General features: G+C 58.8%; 1 protein-coding gene across 1 annotated transcript in view; it reads left to right on the forward strand.

The window, feature by feature from the left end:
• The window catches only part of MYO18B (myosin XVIIIB), a 66505-nt gene extending 57817 nt beyond the window's left edge, over nucleotides 1-8688 (forward strand). Inside the window, exon 34 of the mRNA XM_026859991.1 lies at nucleotides 5735-8688. Coding sequence (XP_026715792.1) covers nucleotides 5735-7007 — 1273 coding nt within the window. The 3' untranslated portion in view covers nucleotides 7008-8688. The remainder of the gene's footprint in view (nucleotides 1-5734) is intronic.
• The last annotated feature ends 4777 nt before the right edge of the window (nucleotides 8689-13465 follow it).

Genomic DNA, 13465 nt, shown 5'->3' on the forward strand with positions numbered 1-13465 from the left:
GAGGGACCCCAGATGGAGCTTTGGGTGTTGGGGCTGGAGCAGTGCGAGGCCAAAACGGCTCCAGAGAGCATCGTCCCCCCCTCGGGAAGGTGTTTTGTCTGGTTTGGGTGTGAGGTCCGCGGAACAGCAGCCCTGTGACAGGGAGCAGCGCGTGTGGCGGCCGGGGGCGCGGCGGCCCCCACCAGCTCGGTTCGGGGCTGGCGGTTGCCCTGCCTGCAGCCCCTGGCTCAGGGCCTGCCCCACCGCGCTGCGTTCCCCGGGGTGCTGTTCCAGGACATGCATCGCTCTTTTCCTGGCTTTTTCCCCCATTTTCCCCGGAACAGGACAGGGCGCTGGGCACATCTCGCTGCAGCACCCGGTTGTGTGCAGGTCTGTAGACGGATGCTCCGCACCGACGGAGTTTGATGGGCTTTGCAGACTGCCGTTTCATTGCAGACGTTAGTATGAAGCTCCCCACTCCAATTCTGGCAAGATGCGTCCCCGCTGCATTCACCTGCTTCGTACGAGTGAAATAACTATTGCCAGAATTAATTTTCCGAGGAGCGAGTCCCCTGGCAACGGGCGCCTCGGGTGTGCTGGAGCAGTCTGAAGCAGAGCATTGCCGGTACGAGGCAGAGTTTGAGAGCAGTGGGGCAGGGCTGAGACCTGCAGGGGTGTGGGAGCCCTCAGAGCAGCCAGCTGAATTCACTGGGACCCCCCAGTTAAGTAATTTGACCCCTCAGCAAAGTAATTCCTAAGTACCGCTTAGGAGTCTTTGGGCCGAAGGACCCAGCTCTGGTTGTGAGCGAACGGCAGCAAATCAGGATTTATGGCTGATATCAGATTTCTGAGCTGAAATACACTGGATTGGTGATAAAAGGGCGTGTATGTAGGCTGGACCGGCCGTGGCCGTTGGGAGAGGCAGTTTGTGGCTAGACCTGGAAATAGCGTGACAAAATCTGCCTCCGTCCCTGGGGGTCATGGGGAGGAGAACTGCAAATCCTGGTGTCGTGGCTGGGGTTGGCTTCAGCTAATCTGAGATGGAGGCTGAATGAAATGCAAACAAACAGACGATGAGACTGGTAAGGTAATAAAAATGAGATCAGCGAAACGAGCTCTTCCTTATTAAGATTCCTTTGTCTTACACAAGCACCCAGTAATGAAAAATGAATCTTCCTAGCACTCGCTTCTCAGCACTACATATGGGATATTTGCTGAACAAACAGCTGCCAAAAGCCAGAGGAAAGCATAGAAGGCTGTTACCGTCGGTGCAGTGCACAGGAATGAGAGATTTGATTAACGTTTTCTTTAATTCTTTGCTATTTAAATGCCTGTACAAAACTGGCCAGCAGGGCTAAGCCTCAATAAATACGGCACGTTGCAGAGCTGGCATAGACTGTCAGGTTTTTTTTTTCCTTAGGAAGCCAGTTCAAAACTTTACGTGTTTATTCTGCCCCTGGCCGGCAGGTCGGGGTTGCGTTGTGGCGGAGGACCCGATCCTGGGGTGCAGGCAGGGAACCCTGCCTCTGGCTTCTGCGGCGCCCGCAGCCCTGGCGTCGCCCCGGCACCCTTTTCCCTTCTGCTTCGGTTCACAAAATCAGGAGCCTGGGTCCCAAGGCTGGTGGGGATCTGACACATTTATTTTTGAACGCTCTGGTGTCAAAAGCGAATCATTATATGGGAAACTGGGAGCTCTTCTGGGGATGACAGAATGACAAGAAAATCCTCTTCTGACAGAAATTAGGCCAGTCTCTTTTCTGTCCCTGAAATGGAGTTGTCTTGGCTTTATTTGTGAGCTACCAGGAAAAGCATCCGAGCCACACTTTCATCCCTGGTCATGTGTTGCAGTGCATGTGTGGATTTTATTGTATAAATTATTTCAACTAGCATAATTCTAATCATGTTAATTGCTATGTAATCTTCGCTAATTATTGTTGTATGTCATTTGCTTTGGTGTGAATGGCATATTGCAGAACTCCGTTTGGCTCACGGAGATGCCTTCCGAGTTCTGCATCGGGCCCTGCGTTTGACTTTGGCTGGTGGAAAATCCTCTCCGCTGACGCGGAGGCAAGCAGCTGAGTTTTTCTCGGGGGCTGCTGCCTGCTCGTGGCCCTGCCTCCAGCGGCATCACCCAGCCCCGGGGCTGCCGGGGGCTATTCCAAGCCCTGGGAGTTACGGAGCAGCCCTTAGCCCGGGATCTGTGGGTGAGCAGAGGATGCTGCAGGATGGGACGGGAGCATCTCGCTTGAGCCCTGCCTTGTGAGGAGGCTGGAGCGTGGGCAAGAGCCGTGATTAGCCACTACACTCGGGGAGTGTGGGGATAGGACGAGGGGGAACGGGTTTAAACTGACAGAGGGGAGATTTAGGTGAGATCTATGGAAGAAATTCTCCCCTGTGAGGGGGGTGAGGCCCTGGCACAGGCTGCCCAGAGAAGCTGTGGCTGCCCCCTCCCTGGAAGGGTTCAAGGCCAGGTTGGACGGGGCTTTGGGCAACCTGGGCTGGGGGAAGGTGGCCCTGCCCGGGGCAGGGGGTGGCACTGGATGGGCTTTGAGGTCCCTTCCCACCCAAACCAGTCTGTGATTTTGGGGTGGGTTTTTGGTAGCCATCAGGGTAGTGTTAAAGGAACGAAGGATGAGGACGGGGCGCTGGTAGAGTCGGGGGGTGCAGCCGCGGTGGCACAGCTTGGCCGGTGACAGGGGACAGCAGCTCGGGCTCTCCGGCCACGGCAGCACCAGCTCCGGCCTCTGGGCTTGTTCCACCAGTTGCATGGGAGGAATTACCCTGTGGTCCTCCAGCTCCTTTGGCAGGAAGCAATGAGTTGAAACGGGGGGGGTGATTTCAGTGCAGCCGCGGCACCGACACCGCACGCGCTGGCCATGGGCGAGGAGCCGAGCCCGGAGAGATGCGGCTTCCCTGGGGGAACCAGCCCTTTCCCCGGCACCTGCGGCTGGGTTAATGAAGGTGACCGGTGGGAGAGACAAGGATGGATGGGGCGGTCTTGGGTGCCAGCAATCCTGGGGCAGGGAGAGCAGGGGCAGGAGATGCTCCGTTACGCAGCGGCTCCTGCTTGGAGCCCGGGGGGCTGCGGGGCCTCGTGCTCACCGTGGGAGCTGGAGGAACGATCCCGGGTTTGGAGCTTTCACTCCATTTCAGGCTCTGAAGGTTTTCACAAAAATAGTAACTGTCCGTCATGCTGAACAGGACAATAAATAGTGGCGTGTAAACTGTCCGTGTTCACAGACCATTAGTGCTTCTTACCTCTCCAGCTCACTTTTATCTCAGTCTTAAAAACCAAAGAAAAATTCTGAAGCTGGCTGTTTAATTTATGAAAGCTGGTCATGCAGCAGTCAGTTTACAGTTTTACTCAGAAACAGGGAGAGTGATTGGAGCAATTTCCCTACAAATTCTTACGGCAGGATTACACCAGCTACTTAGGCAAGACGCAATTTCGGATCCTAAAACCGGCATTATCGAAGTGTCTCAGACTCTTAACCAGCTGTGACGCTTCAGGAGGGTCAGGTGCGGTGGCGCGGGGTAGCCCTGGACGTTGCTGCATTTCAGAGAGATTAAACCTCCGGTTAAATTTATTTTGCATTGAATAATCGAATAGTTTCGTCTCGTTTGATGGGCTACGGGCACGTGGTAGGGCGGCGAGCGCCGGGGTCGGGCGGGCATCTCCATGCCCCGGGCAGTGCCGGCGGGCCCGGGGACCCGATACTGCTCCATGGCCCCATCACTTCTGCAGTCGCTCGCGTTTCCTGGCCAGGAGTTCGCCTTCAACCCCTCTCGGCATGTAAATTATTTCACGGGTCAGCAGAGCCTGGTCCGAACGGGTCCCGCGCGGTGGGGCTGGATTATCCGCGCTCAGCCCGTTCCCATGGCAACGCCAGCATTCCCGGGGCAGGATGCCTCATTACTGGCGATGTCAAACTTGACCACTGCTCCCGCACCTCAGCACCTGTGGGTCTCCCAGGGATGTATTTATATCTACGGTCTGCTGCTTTCCTCTACCCTTCGCTCTCTGTTCCCCTCCTCCTTTCTTCCCCAGACAAACTCACGCCCCGGCAGCCCCCTCGGTAAGGCCGGATCCAGGTCCCCCGTGGCTGAGCAGTGCCGGGGGTATCTGCGAGTGGGGACAATCCGCCGGCGGTGCCGGCACCTGCCAGCGCTGGGCACGGCCTTAGCCAGAGCGCGTGGCCCGCAGGCTCCCACGCTCCCCGTCTCACCGGCGAGCGGCTGCGCGCCAGCAGCCTATAGATAGTAACTGGCTATTGGTGATGCGCAGCGATGTGCCGAGGAGGGACGCGGCGCAGCTCTGCAGAGCTCTGCTTTGTTTCAGCCCTGTGCTGGCAAGGAGGCCCTTTGCCTTCCCCTACAGCAGGACGGGCACAAAATACAGGGGATTTTTTCGGGCCCTTCAAGACAACGTCAGCACTTGGGGGGGGGATGTAAAGTGTTACTTCGGGGGGCTTAGTGTCACCAGCGACACCGAGCCCACCGCTGGCTGCAGCCCCTCCCCGTCTCCGTGCATCAGCCGCAAGGAAGGGGACGGGCTTGGCGCAGAGAAGCCCTTTCTGCAGCCCTCACGTGCCCAGGTCCAGCCGCCTGAGAGGGGCTTCGGCGCAGAACAGGCGCCGCATCGGCATCCCGCGGTGCCTGGGGTGATGCTGCCAAGCTCCAGCCCTGGCAGAGCGGGTGCTCAGCACCACTGGGGAGGGACAGGCAGTGCCTGGGGGATGGCGGGACCACCGCCTGCTCCTGCCACCGTGTCCCCATCCCGCTCAGCAAGGGGCCTGAGCAGGGGTGGGAGCGGTGTCACCGCAGCGGTGCCAGAGCAGCTCTTGCGGCCCCAGGGAGAGGAGCAGGAGTTAAATCAGGGAAACCAGCTGGCGGGCAAGGCTCCTCCTGGGCATCAGCTCCTGGCAGGCTGGCACCATGCGCCGGCCCCAGCCACAGACCTGCTGAGTGCTGCTCTGCTCTCAGCACTGAGGGCCGTGCCATATTATAATAATAATTATTATTATTCCTGTTATTGTACTTTTCTGCTGCTCCACATACGCACTCTGCACAAGCTGCGGTCCCGGTAGCAGGACTCACACGCTGAGCTGATGCTGTTCCAAATCTGGCACCGTGTTCTGGCTACACCAGCCCTGCAGACTGCCGGGCGGGGGCTGCGGGTCCCGGGGACGGGGTGTGGTGGGGACAGTGACCCGTGTGGCTCCTCTTTGGCGAGCAGCAGAGCCCACACGGTCCCGGCGTCACCCTTGTTTGCAGGGTCAGGTCCCGTCCCCACGGGTGTTATTTACTTCTTGCAGTTCACAATTGTTTTCCCTCCCTAGCAGCAGCCTGGGTGAAACGCCCCACAATGATGTTAAGGTGCATTCGGGGGTCTCTGCGAGCTGGTTTCATAAAATTTTAGTGAATTATCTTTGGCTTTGATAGAAGTAAAGTAAATTCTACATAGTGCTATAATCTGCCAAGAAAAAAAATAAAGAACATTTGGAGGTACATGTTGGTTCAGCAGAGCCAAAGCCCCGCACACCCTACACCAAGGATTTAGCCAGGTTGGCTGAGCTGGAGTTATTTAGGATAAAATCTTTGGGCACTGCCCAAGTGCTCGGTGCGGCAGCAGCGGTTTATTCCGAGACTGCCATGCCAATACCAGCTTTTCGCTGCTCAGCTTTGTCCTTGCTGAACGGCATTACGGTCACTGGAAATCCTGCAGCTTAAACTAACGCCGATATCTCTTGTTTAGGGCGAGCAGAGACACCAAGGAACCAGCACCGAGCCGGCCGGCTTCTTCCCGGAGTGCTGCCAGGTCCGTCGATGCTGCGGATCTGGGGAGGATGCCGAGTCCCTTGCTCGGTGCTAGAAGATGGGAATATGGAAAACCTCCAGCAGACGAAGAGGAGCTGGAGAGCCCAAAAAAGCCTGTGGATAGGATAGGAGAGACGTCCCCGTCGGTGCTGCGGCGCGGGGGCTCCCCCGCCCCGGACAGGAGGTTCCCCAGCCCGCTGTCTCCGCGGGTGCCGAGGAGGAGGGGGCTCTCTCCGGCCGCAGGGCCGGTGCCCAGCTCATCGGCCGCCCTCTCTGAGTACGTGGAGGAGCTGCGGCGGCAGCGGGCAGTGGAGCGGGAGCAAGGGCACCCGGTGCTGGGTGATGACTCTCCCCTCCCCATTTACCGCACCACCGGTGCCGCAGCCCTGCGGCGCTGCCGGGCTTTCCCGGCGGCGGAGGATTCCCTGGGGAAGCTGGATGGGAATCGGCCAGGGGAAGGTGAAGGAGCAGGTGCCGGCCTCGTGCGCTCCTCCAGCCTGCGGAGCATGGCCTCAGAGCCGGCTCGCTCTCCAGTGCTGAAAAGAGCATCAAAGTTCGGCTCCTATGACTCCCTCCTGCAAAGCTTCGACGGCTCCAGCCGCCGGCCGAGCTCCCCGGCTGTGGGGATGGATGTGCTGGGCACGCCGCGAACGAGCTCCTGGAGAAGCTACTTGGAGCCGTCGATGGAAGACGTGGAGGTGGGAATGGGCTCCGGGGGGCTCCTGAGCTCGGCATCCAGTGAGGGGAAGGGGAGTGATCCCTTCAGCTGGCGAATACCCACCCTCAACTATGAGAGGAGAACCAACGTCGACTTTGACGACTTCCTCCCGGCCATTCGCAAATCCCGCTCCACCAGCAGCCTGGCCAAGCCCGGGAGGGACAGAAGGGACGGCCACCGGCCCCTCACCGTCCGCTTCGAGGATGAGGCCATAGCGGGCAGCTCAGCGTCTTCCGAGACGAAGGCCAAGCACAGCCCAGTCCCCCGGGAGGACCCTGGGGACCTCTCCGACTCCTCCTCATCCTCTGGCTCACTCGTCTCCTCCCGGAGCGCTGACAGCATCAAGCGCCGGCCGCAGCCCCAGAGAGGGGACGGGGAGGGGTGCAGCGGCAAAGCCGGCACCCAGGGCACCGGGGCAAGCCACCGGGCAGAGGCAGAAGGGAAGGAAGATGATGTCAACAGCATCATGAGGAAATATCTGGGAAAAGATTAAGGTAACCAAGCTCGGCTGACCGGCGGCTGGCTCAGAGCAGCGGTGGCAGGTTTTAGGCGCTGGCCCTCAGCCGCTGCCCCTCCAGCCCACACGGTGCCCGCACCGATGCCGTGGGGTGCGTGGGGACAGGGTGTCCGGGGCCAGCGGGGCTCCCCGCGCTCCCCCCTGTCACACCGGAGCAGCCCAGGGGAGGGGAGGCACTGGCCTGGCTTCAGGCCCAATGCCCGGCTGTGCTCCCCCCGCTGCGGCAGCCGGGACGGTGCCAGGGCTGCCCCGCGGGCTGTGCAGCACTGGGGACCAGCCCCCCCTTGCCCTCTCCTTGCCCCCTTTGGAGCTGCAGGGGGGTGGGCAATGGGGACGGTGCCGGGGACAGCCCCAGAGCCGGCCACACCACCAGCTCCGAGTCTACTGCATTCCCCGGCCTCCTAGTTTCCTGAAAATAGCGTTGCCCAGCTCCTACCAGGCAGGCGCATCCCCCCGAGCCCCGCTGAGCTGCCCCAGCTCGTTGGTTAATTTGGAATTTGCTTTGGCTGGGCGCGGGAGGTCACCCCCTCCAGAGGAGCGGGGTCCCGCCCGGGTCAGGCGAGCTTCCCCCAGTTAGCAACTGCCTCTGACACCCACTTGGAGCCAACGGCTGTATTGCAACCGACACTTCGAGAATTAGGATTTATTACTGCAATCCAGGTTTGAAAGCAAAGTCCCTAATGAATGCGCCGCAACTGTAATTAAGTGTTTAAAATAGATTAGAAAAAACATTTTGTAAAACCATTGCCTTTAGACTAACTTACTGGATGTCAAGCTGTGACCAAATTGACTAAGCCAACACAAGAAGGGAGCGCGTGTTAATAAAACATTTCTTTCCAGGAAGCACAATTTGCATAATGAAACGTCCCGCTTTCTCCAGACTTTGTTTCGATGAAGCGCAGCGCCTGGCCTCGGCGCTCCACCGAGCCAGGAGCCGCGGCCGGGCAATCTGCTTCCCCGATCCTCCGCCCCATCGGGGACGCGGCCTTTAAACGGAGACTTGAAAGCGGCTCCCCAAAAGTCATGGGATGGTTTTACAGATGATGAGACTTCTTTTGTTTTTAAATTAAACATACCGTGGTGTCTTTATGCTCCTGCCCTGTTCCCCACCGCCGCAGCTTTGCTCAGGGCCAGCCGCGGGGACGAGGGACTTCCTTGTTCTCCTGCAGTCGTTTGACTCGGGAGTTGGTGCTGTAATTAAAACCCAGCGGCTGCCACAGATGCCTCGTGACAAGCCACGCTGCCCGGGGGAAGGCCACGCTGCAAAGAGCTTCAGGAACACCAAACCTTTCGAAGCCAGAAGGCGCAGCCCGGATCTCTCATCCCACGCAGTGCTGCTCAGAAATCAGCCGAGCGGCCGAAGGATGCTTTTGGGTCTCGGCGTGACACCCAGCAACAGCGGAGTTGGCGGGTCAGCCAAACCGAGCTGCACGTTCCAGAAATCTCTCTTTATACGCTTTTATTTTTTTTCAGTTTCCAGGGGCTGAGACTTTCTCTGAAGCTTTTATAATTCCGCAGATACTTGAAGACAGATCTGTACGTGGTTTCAGAGCTCCTGCCCCTTGGGCACATCCCAGTGGCGTGCAAGGCAGCGCTGCGGCGCGTGTGGCAATGGGAGGCTGTAGTCGGATGTCTGCTTGGTTTTTACACAATAAAATATTTGCTTCTTTGACACAAGCCTCTTCTCTTTCCTTCCCCGCAGCAAGAGCAGGTCTGTGGGTGCAGTGTGGTGCAGAGTCCCACAGCTGGGGGGCTCCTCACCCGAGACCTTCCAGCCTCCCCATCTCTGTGCTCACAAAAAGCTCTTTTTTCAGCCTCAACCTTCCAAACTGACTCATTTATCAGAGGTTTGGGGCAAAATTATACTGGAACATGAACAAATCTCCCCTTCCCATCACTGATTTCTGAGTAATTTGCTCAGCTGGGAAATTTGCAGCAATGTGCACAACCTTGTTGGACCCTCCGGGGTGGCTGCAGCACAGGCGGCGGCTTGAAAAGGCAAATTGGGCAGTTTTGAGCATTTGGGGTTTTGCCTTTTGGATTCTTCTCATTCGTTTCTAATTCTTCTTACAGCAAGAGGCAGTTCCCTTGTCACAGATGAATGCAGAAGCCTCCGGAGGTGGGCTCGCAGCAGCGGTTTGCTCGGCGGCCCGGGGGCTGTCAGCAGCTCCCCGCCAGCCCCGCGCAGGGGACGGGAGGTGGCTCTGCGTGAGGGGACGTTGCCTGCGCGCCCAGGTCGCTCTTCTACAATGTGCCACTCCTGCAGGAAGACAGCAAAGGAAGAAATCACCTCTAATTAGTTTAAAATTGGCCTTTGTAATGATTCTGCTATTTCTAGAAACGAAAGGCAGTGGGGTTTGCAGGTCTCGCATGTCTCAGCACCACCACGCCGGCACACGCCCGCCGTGAGCCGCAGCCGGGTGCGAGTGGTTGGGGGGGTCGGATCCTGCCCCTTCTGCCTGGCAAAGCTGCTGTTCGGTGCCGGGGAGGTACCGCGGCGCTCGACCCCCGGGGTGGGTGGGTGGCCCTGGGCTGTGCATCGCACTGGGACACCCCGTGCCTGGCTCCTTGCTCCCCGGGTGGATTTCACGCTCCTTTGGGCAGGGACGCGCCTCTCCTGGGGTCGGACTCAGACCTCAACAGCAAGAAAAACACCTCAGACCAAGCCCCAGCATGGCCCAGCCAAGGGGACTCCTTCACCCACACCATCCCTGACCGGCCAGCGGTGGGTTCTGCTCCACGTGCAGTGGAAATAATTTATTTCGGATGTTTTTCCAGACACGTGCTTTGCTTCGGGCTGGCGTTGGCCCTGCAGCGTGCGCGCAGGGTCCCTGCAGAGCCGCCCCTTAGCGGCGCTTTCTGTGAGCAGTTCTGTCAGAGCTCGGTGAAACCCCGGTAAGAAAACCAGTGTACGGTTTGGGGCTTTTTAAAGCCTTTTTTTCACTTGAGACGGGCAAACTGCAGCGTGCTGTTGCCATCGTTGCAGTGCCTGCAATTTCACAAACTAAGCGCAAGGCATCTTCTCCCCAGTTCTCTCCACACAAAGTATGAACCTCAAAGGAAAAAAAAATCAGTTTACAGAAATCCTGTAGTCCCGTCTGTGCTTTCAGATGAAAAAAAGAAAAATCACAGACTGTGTCGCTTGGAAGAGATATCTTCATGGTCTGCCCTTCCAACTTGTCTGGAGTTTTTTAATAATATATTTGAACAAACAGTTCAGGGAAAAGATCTTGCAAAGCAGCGCCAGCTGAGCTGGGCAGGAATGGGAACATTTTCCCGATGAACTTCTCAGCCTGAGGGATGCTGAACCGGTCCTACCCCCCCCAAACGGCCACGGAAGGGCCACGGAGGGCGGGTGCCTGCGCAGGCAGGACCTCCCGCCCGTCTCCTGCCTCGGGGTGCGAGGCCGACGGGAGCAGGATTGGTGCTGGCTGTCCTGGGGGCTGTCAGCAGGGCCCAGCTTCGGGTCGGGGTGAGGAGGAAACCCCCGGGATCACCCGGGCACTGCTGCAGCTCTACCGAGCTCGTGTGTGCAATCACATCCAGCGCGGGTGGTTTATTGACTCTGATCCCATGTGCTGGCCCCAGCGGCAACTGCTTCATAAATGAAACCGGGACCAGCAGCTCCGGAGCCGGGCGATGCTCTTGGAGCCTCCGGAGAAATAAAACAGCTGGAAAAAAGATGTGGTGCGACTTCGGACAGATCCCTCCCTGCCTGCAGCCCCCCAGCCCCGGCAGCGCAGGATGCTCGGACTGAGGGGGGCGAAGGCTGGAGCCCCCCAGCTGCGGTGGATGTGGGGGTGAGCGGGGCAGGGGCTGGAGCACGTGGGGGCCAGCGCGCAGGGTGGGGGAGAGCAGCCACGGAGCTGTGAGGAATTCCTCCGTCTGTGTGTGCTGTGGGTAGGACTCGGTATTGTCCAACCGAGCGGGGCAAGTGGCTAATAATCCGATTAAACTTCAGCGGCAGCACTGATGGGGTGGGAACGCCGGGATCCCGCGGGCCTGGGCAGGCAGAGCGGGTCCGTCCCGCGGGAGGGGCGGGAAACGGGGGGTACGGGGCTGAAACGCAGCAAGGGGGACGTGGACCGGGGGGAAGGCGGACGTGGAGGCGTGGGCTCTGCGTGTGGGGGGACACCAGTGGGTGTCTGACCCACAAACCCGGGCTGGGTGGGGTGTTGGTTTGCAGTCCGGCTTTAATCCGATCTCCAAACGCAACATAAAGTGCTCGTTATTTGGTGGCTGTAGCAAAATGGTTCCATTGACACCGAGCCTTTGATTTGGAATGATGACAGCGGTGGGTTTGCTGAACATTAAGCTGTTACTATTTAAATTTGCAAGAGAAAAGGAGATTTGTGTGTAATACACTGACTTCTTTTTGTTGTTGTTTTCTTGTTTGTTTTTTTTTCCTTTTGCTTTGCAGGACGCAAAGGAAATTGCTCTGTCACTTGAAATGGCTTTCCACATCCTTTAACCACAAACCGGGGAAAACCGATGCTTGGACTGGAGCTTTTCAGCCTGAGTCCAGAGAATTATTTGCCCTTGAAGCAGCTGGAGCAGGAGAGGAGAGCAATGCTCATGGGCGGTGAGAAGGAGCCATCCATCAGCCCTGGCCAGCCATAAACACCGCACGTGTGCGGCGCGGGGTGTGAAAACGCCTGTTCCCCGCCCGCTCCCGTGTGCCCGGGAGACAAGTAACCGACGGCCGGGTCAGTCAGGTTTAGGACCGTGGCAGTTTATGGCCTGGAGTAGGAGGACAAGAGTTATTCTCCTCGCCCCCGTGTTCTAGCTGCGTTGCCCTGCTTTCGGGGATGCGCCAGTGGGGGCTTCGGGAAGGGCGCGGTGCCCGGGGCGGCGTTTGGCTGCGCAGGGGAAGTGTCTGCGCGTCAGACGGAGAAGCACCGAGCAACCCAGGCTGCCAAGCTACTAATGGGTGTAATTAAAGCATTAAAGCCCTCTTCTCTTCCCATGGATGCGCCTTTGGAGAGCCTTCACTGGAGGAACGGCCTCTGTAAAGAGCTCCTTCATTTGCAAGATGCTCGCCACTCAGGACGGAGTGTCCCAGGCCACCCAGGCCGGGCGATGCACCGTCCCTGCTGCGGGGAGGACAGGGGCTGGTGACCCCCCCATCTCCCCACCATCCCCCCGAACCGCCTTGGCAGGAGCTGGGCGCGGGGGAGACGCTCTGTGGTCCCCTCCAGCGCTCCCAGGGAGCCAGGGGACTCCATTTACATACTCCCAGGTTTCTTAGCCGGTATGTAATTTCTCTTTTCAAACAAATAAGCTGTTTTTCCCAGTGCCTGCACCTGGAAACTCCACTTCGAGTCATAACTCTGCTCAGTGGGACACGGCCTCACCGCGTCCCTCCTGGGGAGGGGACCCGGTGGAGCCCGCGGGGTTTCTCCTGCGGGCTGGGGACTCCGGCAGGCCGGGGGGGAGCGGGGAGCGGGGAGCCTCCCCTCTGCCTGAGCGGGCAGCTTCAGCTCCTGCCCTGCATGTGACGGGATTCGATTTCACGCCTATCGGATGCAGGGAGTTAATACCCGATGGCCGCCATGCACGAAGCCTCCCTGCCACTTAAATGTGTCCTTTCCAAAAGGGAGATATAATTGAAATTATTCTTCCTGCAGGCAGTTCAACAGGCGTGGAAGCCTCTTCTCGCTCTCCGCGGCGTTTGCCATTGTGGCTGGTCTCGTGGCCCGGCAGCTCCGACAGCAGCCAAGCCCACCTCCGCTACAGCGATTTGCTGGTGACCTTCAGTCTTCAGCTGGGGGTTTGCTCTGCGGAGAGGTGAGCCAGGTCTCTGTCAGCAGGGCAGAGCTGGGCGGAAAGCGGGAATCGCCCCGACGTGCCGAAGCGGTGCAGCCGTGGCCAACCCGCCCGTCCCTGGGGAGCAGGGATGGTGCCCCCATGTTGCGCGGGACCACTAAGGGTGACCCCAAGCCCCAGGTCCCCGATAGGATCGGAGCTGGCAGCGCCACCCTTACCCCTGCCCAGGGGCTCCTCCCAGTGCCCAGCACCCGTCCCAGTGCCCAGCACCCGTCCCAGTGCCCGTGCTTCTCGGTGGCCATCGCTGCTGGGACGGCAGCAGGATTTGTGCTCCCTGCCCGGCTCCCCGCTGCTGCCGGTCTCCCCAGCTCGGAGCTGAGCCACTGCAGAGTCAAGACCCATCTGTCAGACCTGGGGGGTTGTTTTACCGAACTGAATCGTATCCCTGCTGAAGTCCTGCCAGGTTTCCTACGCCAAGACGAGCCTGCCCGCTCCTCCAGCTGCGTGCCGTGCTCTGGCGAGAATCCCGGCGCGGCCAAGAGCACCCCGGCTCATGCGGTGAGTATTGAACCGCACCATGCACACGTGTGCCACTGCTCATGCATCGGGGAAATTCCCTGAACCCGGGACAAGGACCTGTAGGAAGAGCCGCTGTCTTTGGGCTGAGG

The sequence above is a fragment of the Athene cunicularia genome (assembly GCF_003259725.1).
Source record: "Athene cunicularia isolate RWA chromosome 15 unlocalized genomic scaffold, athCun1 chr15_part1, whole genome shotgun sequence".
In the NCBI taxonomy this organism is placed as follows: Eukaryota; Metazoa; Chordata; class Aves; order Strigiformes; family Strigidae; genus Athene; species Athene cunicularia.